The sequence below is a fragment of the Penicillium antarcticum genome (genome assembly GCF_028974205.1).
Source record: "Penicillium antarcticum strain IBT 31339 chromosome Unknown utg000004l_segment0_segment0, whole genome shotgun sequence".
Lineage (NCBI taxonomy): Eukaryota > Fungi > Ascomycota > Eurotiomycetes > Eurotiales > Aspergillaceae > Penicillium > Penicillium antarcticum.
In genome coordinates this window covers 581,187-594,013 of record NW_026695302.1, presented here as the reverse complement: position 1 = coordinate 594,013, position 12,827 = coordinate 581,187, and the positions used below count along the sequence as shown (strand labels likewise).

At 47.6% G+C, this 12,827-nt stretch overlaps 8 protein-coding genes across 8 annotated transcripts; 1 reads left to right on the top strand and 7 right to left on the bottom strand.

Annotated features, from left to right (window-relative positions):
- Positions 1-52: 52 nt before the first annotated feature.
- Positions 53-1,094, bottom strand: N7508_004185 (uncharacterized protein; the record flags this gene model as incomplete). Its single annotated transcript, XM_058462251.1, has 4 exons — positions 53-373; positions 425-750; positions 807-917; positions 971-1,094. The coding sequence occupies 4 exons, from the start codon at positions 1,092-1,094 to the stop codon at positions 53-55; spliced, it is 882 nt and encodes a 293-aa protein (XP_058320876.1).
- Positions 1,095-1,456: 362 nt separating this feature from the next.
- N7508_004184 (amidohydrolase family protein) lies at positions 1,457-2,518 on the bottom strand (the record flags this gene model as incomplete). The annotated part of the gene is made up of 2 exons (XM_058462250.1): positions 1,457-2,350; positions 2,408-2,518. The coding sequence occupies 2 exons, from the start codon at positions 2,516-2,518 to the stop codon at positions 1,457-1,459; spliced, it is 1,005 nt and encodes a 334-aa protein (XP_058320875.1).
- Positions 2,519-2,780: 262 nt separating this feature from the next.
- N7508_004183 (ketopantoate reductase family protein) lies at positions 2,781-3,874 on the bottom strand (the record flags this gene model as incomplete). The annotated part of the gene is made up of 2 exons (XM_058462249.1): positions 2,781-3,607; positions 3,667-3,874. 2 exons carry the CDS (start codon positions 3,872-3,874, stop codon positions 2,781-2,783), a joined length of 1,035 nt encoding a protein of 344 aa, XP_058320874.1.
- A 507-nt stretch (positions 3,875-4,381) lies between these two features.
- On the top strand, positions 4,382-7,538 carry N7508_004182 (uncharacterized protein; the record flags this gene model as incomplete). The annotated part of the gene is made up of 5 exons (XM_058462248.1): positions 4,382-4,838; positions 5,769-5,828; positions 5,881-7,073; positions 7,124-7,228; positions 7,290-7,538. The coding sequence occupies 5 exons, from the start codon at positions 4,382-4,384 to the stop codon at positions 7,536-7,538; spliced, it is 2,064 nt and encodes a 687-aa protein (XP_058320873.1).
- A 285-nt stretch (positions 7,539-7,823) lies between these two features.
- Positions 7,824-9,092, bottom strand: N7508_004181 (putative integral membrane protein Pth11-like; the record flags this gene model as incomplete). Its single annotated transcript, XM_058462247.1, has 5 exons — positions 7,824-8,128; positions 8,180-8,250; positions 8,308-8,681; positions 8,731-8,798; positions 8,852-9,092. The coding sequence occupies 5 exons, from the start codon at positions 9,090-9,092 to the stop codon at positions 7,824-7,826; spliced, it is 1,059 nt and encodes a 352-aa protein (XP_058320872.1).
- A 1,439-nt stretch (positions 9,093-10,531) lies between these two features.
- Positions 10,532-10,779, bottom strand: N7508_004180 (tannase and feruloyl esterase; the record flags this gene model as incomplete). Its single annotated transcript, XM_058462246.1, has 2 exons — positions 10,532-10,566; positions 10,611-10,779. The coding sequence occupies 2 exons, from the start codon at positions 10,777-10,779 to the stop codon at positions 10,532-10,534; spliced, it is 204 nt and encodes a 67-aa protein (XP_058320871.1).
- A 258-nt stretch (positions 10,780-11,037) lies between these two features.
- On the bottom strand, positions 11,038-11,247 carry N7508_004179 (tannase and feruloyl esterase; the record flags this gene model as incomplete). The annotated part of the gene is made up of 1 exon (XM_058462245.1): positions 11,038-11,247. One exon carries the CDS (start codon positions 11,245-11,247, stop codon positions 11,038-11,040), a length of 210 nt encoding a protein of 69 aa, XP_058320870.1.
- A 384-nt stretch (positions 11,248-11,631) lies between these two features.
- N7508_004178 (Glucose/ribitol dehydrogenase) lies at positions 11,632-12,612 on the bottom strand (the record flags this gene model as incomplete). Its single annotated transcript, XM_058462244.1, has 3 exons — positions 11,632-11,993; positions 12,055-12,513; positions 12,576-12,612. The coding sequence occupies 3 exons, from the start codon at positions 12,610-12,612 to the stop codon at positions 11,632-11,634; spliced, it is 858 nt and encodes a 285-aa protein (XP_058320869.1).
- Between the last annotated feature and the right edge of the window lie 215 nt (positions 12,613-12,827).

Here is a 12,827-nt window from a genome sequence, read left to right as displayed (position 1 = left end):
AGGAAAAATTGTATTTCAGATTCAAATTACTACGGTAGTAATGTCCACATTATTACCATGAGCAATGTCCACCATCAACTCTCAAATCAGACCCAGTCATAAAACTACTCCCATCACCCAATAAGAACAAAACAGGCGCGCGGAACTCATCAGGGGTACTAAGCCTATATAGCATATTATCACCAACCCACTGCGTTTCCATACCGGGCTTCTGCAACGCCTCAGCGGTAGCTGCGGTACGAATATACCCCGGCGAAAGCGAGTTCACGCGAATCAAAGGTATTCCAACACGGGAACCCCACTCAGCAGCCAGGGAACGAGCAAGCTGGTGTACTGCTGCCTTTGACGAGTTATACCCGGCAGTATCAACGCCCTAAATTGCCGTTAGTTTGAGGGTCGATAGATTGTTCAGTGGCAAACTTACTCTGTTGGAGACATATCCGCTCATACTGGCCACTAGTACCAGACTAGCCGTGACATTCTCTTTGATTGTCTCTTTTGCAACACGTTGCGCAACTCTGAATGTCCCCGTTACGTTAATATCGAGCAGTCGGGTGAATGATTGAGAAGGAAACTCTGTCGCGGGCCCATTGTCTGATACGCCTGCGCATGCTGCGAGACCGCGGATGGGATACCTGAGGCTTGGGACTATCTTGTCAAAAGCCGCCTTGACCGAGTCATCGCTCCGCTGGTCGCACTGCACGTATGAGACATGTTTCGAATACTTCTTTGCAGCTGCTTCGATGCTTTCTGTTCCAATTTCATCAGATGGTTCTCGCAGTATTATGTGTAGGGTCTCGGCTTACCCCATTCTTCCTGCTTTGGTGAGCTCATGACATCAAGGCAGACGACATCTGCGCCACTTTCGAGGATGGCTGCGGTCAATGTTGTCCCCATGAAGCCGGCTGCTCCGGTCACTGATTCAAATGCATAAGCAGGTTTCTAATGTGTCATACGTTGTATCGTGTACCTATGATCGTTCTCCCATCAAGTCGGAATAAGTCCGCGACTGCAACTGACGACCCTCCTTGTGGCTGCTTGGCTTCTCGGAATTTCGGGTCATGGACATTTGAGTTTACTTCTTGGTGAGACATCGTGAAAGTAAATCTGCGAGGTTTGTCAAAAAGAGAGCAAGATGTAAATCCTATCTAGAGATGTACAGCAGTGGGCTAGATAAGTTGCACCTGTTCCCCGCATTTCTCTATGCACGAAGATATCGACTCCCCATGTCGGGTCCGCTGGAATACCCAGCACACCGATCGGCTCATTATTGTACGAAGATAGCTCAAAATTTAGTCTACAGTCTAAATTTGCACATTCCGTTGCTTTCTGTGATTTCCGTGTCTATACCGTCATTGCCCGCCCTAAGTTACTGTTCTGAGGTCGGTAATCGGGTGAAAATGGGAAACAGGGTGAGCTATGCCTCATATTATAACTTTGTGATCGTTAGAAAATGCTAATTATCCATGGACTGTAGGATGTGTTCCGCGTTCCCCAGCAAGATCTCTCGTTTTGTCTCTGATCCGAAATCCATCTCTAAACCCTCATCCATTCTTTTCGCCAAAGACTCAGCCAGTGCTACTGGCGTATAGGGATAATCGCTCCCATACAAAATTCTGGAAGAGTCAACCACTCGAAGAAGACCGTGTATCTGGTCAGGAAATGGAACTCCCGCGAGGTCAAAATAGAACCGGGTCTGCAGCAGGCTTTTCATCTTCTCTGCACTCATAGCATTCCCAAGACCGGAGATCATAGGAGAGAACTCTGCAACCCGTTGCAAAATGGGAGGGAAAGTGCCACCACAATGACAAGCCAGGAAAGTAATCCCTGGACACCGATCCACCGTCCCGGAAGTGAGTAGATTCATCAATGCCCGGTTTGAGTCAAACATGAACTCCATCATCGGCGCCGAGAACCCAGGAATGGGGTTGACCTTACTTAAGGAACCGTCTCCGGGATGCGAAATGAGACATGTGGTAGGATGGAAAAAGGCGATTGTTTTGCGTTCGCTCAGCTTATCGAAAACACGATCAAATCGCGGGTCTCCGGGGTAGATGCCATGCGAATTGGTCAGGATTTGAAACCCAACTGCGCCAAGATGGTCTAGTGCAAAATCTATTTCTGCAAGGGAGCCCTCCACGTCTGGGAGGGGGAGAGATGCAAAGAAAAGGAATTTGCCCGAGTGATCAGCGCAGGTTTTGGACATGTCAATGTTGGCGCGGCGTGTCACAGATCGTGCCTCTTCATCATTTTCTGGTGTTAGGTTGGTTCCTGGTGAGGACATGCTGAGAATTGATTTTTTTATCTTGAGCTTTTTCATTAGTTCGATGTGGGCTGATGCGCTCCATTCCTGTGTTTCGGTGTTCAGCGGGAAAAACGACAAAAGTAGTTGTTAGGGGGTGCTAACTGGGATCGCAGGCATTCCATCCGGATGGCCCTTGCCCGCAAACTCGCTTTTCAAGCAATATTCCCGGTATGAGGGTGGAACACAATGAGTGTGGACATCGACTCTTTCCATTTTAGGGTGATGAACAAGGATAGAATTATTGGCATTGACGGTGCAGAGTGACTTGTTCCCCGCATTCTGTGCTGACCGCATATTGGCATTTTTTGGAGGTTCTTTCGGGATGCCTCCCGATAAACCATTTTTCGAATACATTGGATATCCAAGAGCAGAAGTCGTTCCCTTGCCTATGTCTCTATCTTCTGGCAGTGAATGTGGCCAACATGAAGTCAAAGTCTAGTTAGGTAACCTCACTTCCCTATAAAAAAAAATCTTTCTATATCAAATCCGCTGTTGGGAGTTCCTTCGGCTCAACAATCAGTCCTCTCGCAGCCAATAGTCGCGCCTGTGTGAGCTTCAAGAACCGATAGGTATTGTCCAAAATCGGCGTCTGAACCCCCTTCTCTCTAGCAACCCGCAAGGCGTTCCCAAGAATAACCTCCACTTCCATAGGATTCCCCTTGTCAACGTCCACCAACATGCTAGGACGGAAAGACAATTCAAGAGGAGTGGCGTCAACCATTTCATCCACGATCCCGTCTCCGAGATCATAGCCATCAGCCTTGGCAATAGCTGCCATCTCCGCCATACCAGGTCTGATTAGACTGTGCTCACCCCCGAACCGCCTGATCGCCGCGCTGTCCAGTTGTGTGATGGCACACATTGGATTGAAGATTCCATTCCATAGCACTTTGCGCCAGCGATAGAAGACGATATCGTCCACCATATCTGCATCGACGACTTTGCTGCCATTATAGATGGTTGCGAATTCTTCAAGTTTGGCTTTTTCTGTTGCCTCGTTCAAGGCTTTATTGTGGAATGCGCCGATGTGGAAGTTATCATGGTCATCATGGACAACGCTTCCATTGAGCTCGTGTGCACCGATATAACTTGGTGCGGATAGCACAACATTTGTCGGGAATGCTTCAGTGTATTGCGGTTCAATATAGAGCCCATTTTGGAACAGCACGATGGTCGTGTGGTCTGGTGTGACCGCTGGTGCTATGATCTTGGGCACGTTGTTCACTTCTGGGATATTCTTCATTGTGACAATGACATAGTCAAACGGGTTTTCTTGATCCGCGAGCGGGACCGCGTTGACAACTGCTATCTAGATTAGTTCCTTTTCTAAACGTACCCCTGCTGGCTGTGATTTTGCATACCTGAGCTTGGTCTCCAGCCGGAGAGTTTGCCGTGATCGATTGAATCAATCTCAAATCCATGTTTCAGGACTTGCTCGTAGTTCGATCGCAGGACGGCTGTCACTGAGGCCATTCCAGATCTTTCGAGCGCGACACATACCATTGTGCCGACGCCGCCTGCTCCCACCACCAATACTCTGCGCTTTGGCAAGGTTGAATCTGCTGACATGATGGATTGCTTCGATGTGGTCTTTCTATGTATGGCTTCCTCCAAGACTTGTGCAATGAGACACGCTCAAAGATTAAATCTGTTCAGGTCTCATCCTTTTCAATTGTATACGATCTCGGTGCCCCCGCCGACGATATTATGTAAGTCGGGAGCTCCGACATAGGCGGAATTGGGGTATTTGATTGGTCGGTCGGGGTCTGTTGCCTATTTGACTTATCTATATCCTCCTAACTGGATGGTGACGCCGAACCCCAGACAACACTGTCAATTTCATACAGAAAGAATAACAACGCTGTTGATTGTCTACCATCTAACTCGCATTTTAGAATACATATAACCACCCGGTCTTTTCTGTCTGTTCTCATCCATGGTTGAAGCGAGCCTTGCGAGTGTTAAGCATAATTTGTTGACTCACAACAATCAAGAATCCATGATGAATAGTGATGCAACTAGTATGTACAGACCTTTGATATCCACTATAGCTTTCTCGTAGTACACACATTCAAAATGAAGAACCCCATCAAGACCAAAAAGCTTCAGACGTTCGCAAAGTGGTCAAACCCCCAAAAACTCGAGAATATTTTGCAGCTCTCAGAAAAAATAGCAGAAAATTCAGGACGATGGATCTACGCCCAGATCCTCCGCGGCATGCGATATATCTGGTGGGAAACCGACCGAGAAATCTTTCTACAATGGGCACAAGCCATCATCGAGACGGAGCTACGCCTACGCGAAACTACCCAGCGAGAGTCCTATCTCAAAGAAATGATTCAATTCCAACAATCGTATCACACAATTGATGAGAGACTCCGTTTAGAGACGTTTGTCGAAGAACTCATTTCCCTCGATCGCGACTACCGAAACTTAGAGCAGTCTCATGTTAGGGTGATTCTTGAATGTCCAGAAGGGTCGATGAAGAGTGCCTATTTGTCATTCCGACGACAACCTCAGTGGCATATGATGAGTCAATGGCTTCGTCAGGATTGTGCGGATCGAGGAGGATGTTGTGGGCGGGCTTGTCAATGCTGTGAGAACCTACCTGATCCCCGTCGGGTGAAGGGATGGGGTCATTGTACTGAGCAGTGTGGCTGTTGTCACCGTACGCGCGGTTTCTCAGTTACAAAGGAGGATTGGGAGCGCATGAATCCTCATTTTGATCTGACTGCTAATCCGCGGACAGCATATAGTCGGGAAATGTTCCTTGCTCATATCTGGTCACTTTACTAAATTTCAAGTGTTGCGAGTTATGTTGGTGGGAGGATCAGCAGAGGATTTCTTGCAGAACACTGTGGCTTTGGCAGTATTGTCTTTGTCTTCTATTTGGACGGGCTTGGTATGGATTGCTTATTTGTATCGGAACTCTGGTTATGGTTCCAATGAAGATCGCTTGTCAAGCCCTATATTCGCGTGTGACTTGTAAAGTCCAACCGCAGATAGTGAAGAAACATATTAGGATCAGCTTGTTGCTATCTCGAATGTGTCTCATAGAAAAGGGAAACTTGTAGCGGAGGCGTTCTGCCAAGCAAGACACAAGGACATGGGCACTGAAAGCTTGTTTAAATAACGGGATCCCTGCCAAATGAAAACAAGTGAATATAGGTAACCTAGTAGATACGTGCGGAGACTGTTGCAAGTCAAGCCAAACTCAGTCTGGAGCAATGCCAAGCCGGCACATTTCACGCCTTCTGATTCGATATTCTGATATCGTCGGCACCGTCACTTATAGCTTCCCCGCAGCTATACAACTGTTCGATAAGCCCGAGGTCATGGGTGTCCCCCGATATAGTGAGGGCTGGAGGTTTTTAACCCGAGCAATGCCCAGGGACGTTATGTCTATCTGACACTATTCTCTCTTGACTCAATTTGAGTCAAATAAAACATCGCGACATGGAAGCCGACTCTCATAACCGAGACGAGACCTTCTGGCCTCCAGGGACAGTAACTCTAGAAGATAGTATGTGCCCATTGCCCTTATAAGAGCAAGAAAATACTGATGAACAACCCAGTCCACGCCTCTAGAGACCAACTCGTCCTCTTCCCCACCCCCGAATCCGACCCCAACGATCCCCTCAATTGGTCAACAGCCCGCAAAGCCCTCAATTTTACCTTAGTTAGCTTCTTCGTGCTATGGACCTTTGTTCAGCTTGATATCGGCTTCACAGCATGGGGACCCATGCAAGAAGAGCTTGGTTTCACCGTGGATGCATTAAACGCAGAAGCAGCCATCAACTACGGCGGTCTAGCTGTAGGCTGCATATTCTTCATGCCACTAGTACACAAGTACGGACGACGCCCAATCTATATCTTCAGCGTTGCTCTCCAGTTCGCATCATGTATTTGGCAAGCTCAGACATTCACCGTTGGTGATCTGATGGGCAGCGGCCTGATATCCGGCATTGGCGGTGCAATCAGTGAAACAATTGTACAGATGACTATCGCTGATATGTTCTTCGTGCACCAGCATGCTACCATGAATGGATGGTATGTCATTGTCCAATCCGCAGGTGCATTTTTGGGTCCCGTCGCTTCGGGATACATTGTCGTGGCACAAGGGTGGAGGTGGATGTGGTGGTGGTGTGTTATTTTCTTTGGCGTGACGCTTGTTTGTGTTGTATTCCTCTTTGAGGAGTCGAAATATATCCCCGTGCTGAATAGCGTGGAAGCCACCCTGGCAGTGCAATCAATTGAGGGCTCGTCGAAGAATCCTAAGGATGATGACTTGGACGATGGGAAGAATCCTGCTGAAAATATTGCCAGCCGGGTGCCGACGAACACCCAAATCAAGCCGAAGACGTACTTCCAGCGAATGGCTTTGATTACGACAACGGATGAGGCTATCTGGCCTCACTTTTATCAGCCTATCGTTGCTCTTTTCACTTTCCCGGCTGTTACCTACGCAGCTATTACATATGGGTCTACATTGAGCTGGTTTGCTATTATGACCTCGCTTCAAGCATCTTATATGATTCTACCACCATATAACTTCGATGCTGTCGGTGTTGGTCTTATGAACGTGGCTCCCTTTGTTGGCGCAGTTCTTGGATTCCCCTTTGGTGGACACCTGAGCGATAAGTCTATTTTGTGGCTGTCCAAGCGAAATGGTGGTGTTTACGAGCCAGAGATGCGCCTTTGGCTTGCACTTCCCATTGCTGTGATTAGTCCTGCCGGTATATTGATGTTTGGTCTGGGCCTTGCCTATGTGAGTGTCTTGGTTCAGAGCCAGGGTCGATCTTTCTTAACGATGGATAGGGTGTGCACTGGGTTCTTCTGGCAGTCGGCTTTGGTTTCTTCGGGTTTGCACTTGCTGCTATTAGCGGGATTGCACTTTCATATTTAATGGATTGCTATCAGGATGTGAGTATCGCAATTCTTGCGGAAATTTATCTTTGCTAGCTGACATGTCAACTTTTCCTAGATAATTGGTGACGCACTAGTTGGGGTGATCTTCATGCGCAACATCTTCTCCGTGGTGGTTCTTTTCGCGCTCACGCCATGGGTCGAAGGCATGGGCATGCGTGACCTACACATACTAGTTGCTTTTATCGCATTTGTGCTTTTGCTTATTCCTGTGCCTTTGCTGATCTGGGGTAAGAAGGCAAGGGTCGCAACTGCATCGATGTATAAGAAGATGGCATCAAACCAACTCAGTCATCGTACTATTTAGAAACCACAACTAGAGCAAGATCAGGGTTTATCTATTCGTTATTACATTCGAGTATGTCCTAAAACATTGCCATCTAATATTTCTAAATACGGGTTGGAAACGAGACACCAAAATCAAGAGAAGGTATTCAAAAAATGTTATTCAAGAAAAGGTTCCAAAGAAGAGAATGACTATCTGGTATAAGTAAAATCAAAGTAAAGCCTCTACCCATATTACAACATAACATATAAAAACCCCCCATTTCACCATGCACTAGCGCAAAAAAAGACAGTGTGTGAAGCAGGTCTACTCCTTGTTAATCTTGCTGAAGTTGTTGTACCCAGCAATCTCGATATTTTCTTCGGCCACATAGGAAGTGTGTCCTGTCGGCTTTTGAATACTGCCCACGGTATCATTTGAGTTCATAGTACCAGAGTTGTTTGAGTTGTTCGAGACAAGGGTCTTTTCGGATGTGCGGCCTGTGGATCGGAGCTGGGACCAGAAGCCGGACTTGCCAAGCTTGAACAGAGGTCTGAGATTGGGCAGACAGGCTGCAATGATACCAACCGTGGCTTCGATACAGGTCCAGACAACGACTGGGACCTGGTGATCTATGCGGATTGTTAGAATGTGTCAAATGAGGAGAGAGACTAAATACTTACAGGTGATATCGGGGCCAGCATCGACCAGCTTGATCATGGCGTACAGTCGAAATATGTCGAAAACGAAGGTTCTGGGGCGTACTGTGTCAGAATATTGATAGTAGCGTTATTACGAGGGTAGAACTCACAAGCCACCAACCAGGAAGATACCCGACAGAAGCATCTTCTGGGACTTGGGGACTGGCAACGACCACACGACCTTGACGGGCATGAGGAGGATGATGAGATCACAGAGAATGTTTGGGATCTGGATTCCATAGTAGAATTTGTATGGGTCGAGGCAGGCTCCTGGGATAGATTGATCCCAAAACTTATTCGCGGGAATGCAAAGAAGGGCACCCGAAACGAAGACACCAACAACCCAGAGAAGGACGACGACTGTCATAATATGCACTCCGAGAACCATGTATCGAACCGCGAATAGGCGCTTGTATAGGGCCAAGATAGAGAACTTCACGAACGCCACGCAACTCGTGTAAACGAAATTGTTGGAATAGCCGATCTAACTAGAGTTAGTATGGGTGGTAAATGTGCCTTTGTGGGTGGCGTACCTGGAAGTAAACAACCAGGTTTTTGGCTGGAATCATGGTAATGTGAGATCCAAGTCCATTGAACAGAACTGGGCCATAGTCAATATTGTTTCCGAGTCTTTCAAGCAGCTCAAACACCCACGAGTAACAACCCCACTGGAGCATGCATATTTGAAGAACAAAGCCACCAGAATCAGCCAATCGTCCAGGAACAGTCTGCTTCCTGTCATTCGTCGTGCCACAAGACGCAAAACAACGGCGAGTGTAGACAATGTGTAGGCAAAGACAAGCGCAATCTTGATAGGCCGAACAACATCCTGATTCGGGTGCTCAAAGTCGCCCTCCACCCATGTGGCACCGGAAGATTGTTGTGCTGAAGACATGTCGGGCAGTAGTCAAGTGGGTCGGCACCTTAAACAAACAAGCAAAGCCAAACGAGAGAAATTTGTTGGTTTGCAAGATTTGGAATCATTGTGTAGGGCTGCGCCTCTTAATATACTTTGAAGGATTTGAGATAGGGGTGTTAGATTCTTCTTGCCCTGGAGACATATCATATTGTTCATCAGAAATCTAAATGCCGCACAAGTGACATGAACTGTCTACGGATCACAAAGATCATGTATTGGACGCGGTCCGAGTGCATAAACATGCTCGCAGCTAAGGCAGATTTGCTTGCGGACCATAACTCCGGATCGTTAGATGCAACTACCTCGCATTGAAAAACAATAAGTTCTCAATCTATGGCTTGCCAGATCATAAAAAACGTGAATCTAATGTGCGCTTTGATCTTGGGTCTTTGTCCAATCAGATTTGCGCATTGGATCTTTTTTCCGATATATCATCTCGGAAAGTAGATGGATCACATCGGCTCTACCACTTTTACTCCACTTTGTTGCAGAGGCCTCTCCAAGAACCGGGTAATGGGATGTGCTAAAGCAGAATTTATGATCGCTTCCTTCTCTTTTCATATATCTTGACCAGAGTAATTGTAAATTTGGTAAACATTCACTGTTCTTCGAACTGACGTAAATTTCAAAAGACATTATTAGCGGAACCGCAAATCACAAGCCACCCCTTTCTTCCAAGCAAGGGATAAATAAAGAGATTGATGCAAATCTAAAGGTCGCGGGGTAGAGTTTCGGAAACAATGCCCTACCGTGGGAAAGTTCGATGCCGCAGATGTGTCAGGTCACTTCAGTGGAGTCCGGGCGACATTTTCCCAGGAAGAAGCGCCATGATCGCCCAATAATTGAGACATGTGCGGGCCCCTAGATACCACTCCGGGCTTCTTGCATCAAGATACTTTCGTAGGAGTGGATAAGTGACATCTGAACAGTGAAACTATGACGGGAGGAGCTGAGATTGGGGCTCGGCTAGCCCCGTCCGATCCACCAGGCGATACGTCGATTCTATCTCATACAGTACAGGACACCTTCGATCGATCTACATGGCGGCACTTAGTGGGATTTGGCCGTTCTGGTTCGAATTTTACTTGCATGACAGCGCCTTTGTTGTTGATAGTCTACACATCCCATGTCTCAGAGATGAGGATCGACAGACCTTACTCTTTTGGGGTTTGAGGTCCATACATTTCACTGATCTATCCCACAGGCTGCATAATAATCGACTTTATTGTGTACAAACAGTGTAGAAATACTGACTCAGATAACGCCCGATCGAGCTGCCAAAAGAAATTATATTTCACATCATTGCATTGCCTTTGCAAAGGAGATGTTTCAGCACCTTGACCACGAACGTACCAGGGAGTAGCGGATCAGCTCACTTTCATCAGGGCGGATGCAGACAACCTTCTGTCCGAAACTCAGTTCTCCTTTGTAGATCCTTCAAGCATCATCCCTGGGGAGTATTGCGTCAGAAAGTAGGTCCCCGCAACCTTATACCGCGTTTGTCAAGTCTAACTGCCCGCTTGCCACCCTTGCCATTATACTTTGCCTGGTACGCGTAGTGGCCAAGTGGACGCTGGCGCAAAACTTCATAGGCTGTCGTATCACTCTTCCACGTTGTGGCGAAAATTTCATTGGGCGCAGAGCCGTTCTCGACCCAAGCCATCATCGCTAGAACAATGCCGTGGCGCGAGTGCTGTACGTTCCAGTATTGATGGTTGCAACTTGGGTCTGGACCGGCTATGTACTAGGGCCATTCACATTGTCAGAGGTGGAAAGACAGTGTCTGCTAGGGACAGAGAGGCTTTATTTTGGCTAGTTGCCTGGATGTCTGAGCTTACTCCATTCCAGGGACGAGGAACAGGCGATAGAAATCATCCATCTTTTTGCCTTGGGACTTCACGGCGCGGGTTGCCTGATCGTATTAATAAATGCAAGCATCCGGAGAGATAGAAGCATCTGAGGGGCCACGATAATGAAGCAACTTGCCACCGCGTTTGTGAGAATCACTGATATCAAATTTGTTGGCGATCCCATTTCCAGTGTTCAACTTGTGGGCGAGCTGGACATTATCGCTGAGACCATCTTGAGGATCACATTGTTTGATGACTTTCACAGCAAAAAGATCGAACATCTTCTCTGGAATGGTATGAGATGTTGCGGGTGCCTGATAGGTTGTTTGCTTCAAGTTCCACAGTTGCTGGTGGGTAGTTCACCATGCAGGCGCACCAGCAATCACACCGTCAAAGTCTTCGGGGTAGGTCTGCAGATTCTTCCTGCTCTACCGTCCACCGGTTGAGTATCCATAGGAGTAGCTGTACTCGGCGGCTGAGCCGTACCATTCCAGGGCAGCTGTTGCATGCCACGCCCTGTAGCCCCAATTAATGACGGACTCTGGTCTACTAATTTCCCATCAGGTAGGATGATTTCCAGCACTGCGCAAGATCAAAATCAATGATATGTTCTCGCTGAGGAAAGATATTTGACAGTGACCCGAGCATGCATAACTAGCTATTCATCAGAGGTTGAGAGGCTCGCCCATCATAGCACCCCAGGTCTTCTCTGACGCTTCATCATGGAACTCTGGCTTCTCAATAAACAAAAAGTTATTCACTGAGACGTGAATAGCCCGCGCGTACAGCTCATCACCAGACACCTCCATACCCTTTCCGTCCACCATGTCTTCCCCCGAGATCATTTTTGTGATAATGCCGGAGACATAACTGACAGGTATAAACACCTCTCTCGGGAAGATATCCGGAAAATTTCCGCTGTCCGTCAGGAGGGGCGTTTCCACCACTCCAGGACATAAAGCATTAACCCGGACGCCCTCGAGCCAAAATCTTGCTCCTATGGAGCGAGTGAATCCGGTCAGTGCATCTACCTATTGGTCAGTCTTCCTTTTATCCTCATGTTCTTAAGCGATTTTCTCGAAACTCACGCTTGGTAGCCGAATAAACCGGCGTCAGCATACAAGGATAAAGTCCCCCAATACTGGACGTAAGAATCAAATTCCGCTCTCCCTTGGTCTGGTCCGGGGATTGACGGAAATAATGAACTGCCAGGTAGCTAGTATACAGAACACCCTTGAAATTGATATCAACAATATCAAGCTCAGGTTCAGGTGGGATCGCAGTTTCGGAAGTAGGAGGGAAGAAGTCTTTGTATTCAGCTGCTCCCGCGTTTGCAAAGACAAAATCCAGTCGACGAGATCCACAGAAGACCTGATCAAACACAGTGGCTAATCGTTGGTAGTTACGTACGTCGGCTTGATAGAAGGTGGTGTTGGAGAGTGCTGCTGCTGCTTTCTCGCCTCGTTCTTGGTTACTGCCGATGATGTTGATTTGCCAGTTTCCTGTTTCGCTGAGTTCTTCGGCGACGGCGAGGCCGATGCCACTTGCTTTTTCGGAGTTCCGGTTAATGCATGGCATCAGACATGTGGGGCATGCAGAGGGTGCTTACTTCCGCCGGTGATAAGAGCAACTTTCAAATCAGACATATTGGTGTGTAATGGAGAGAGAGCAACAACCGGGATCGGGGTCGGTGAACTACAGGGTTTTATGCCGGGAACAGAGAGGTTGGAGAGATATCCATGTCGGCAAGGAGGGGAATCGAGATCTATTGTGTAGCTTGAAACTAACGGCAGCTGAGATGCACCCGCGCGATAGCATCGCTCTTTCATTTCTCATCATTGGAAGAGCACGATCCGTACCC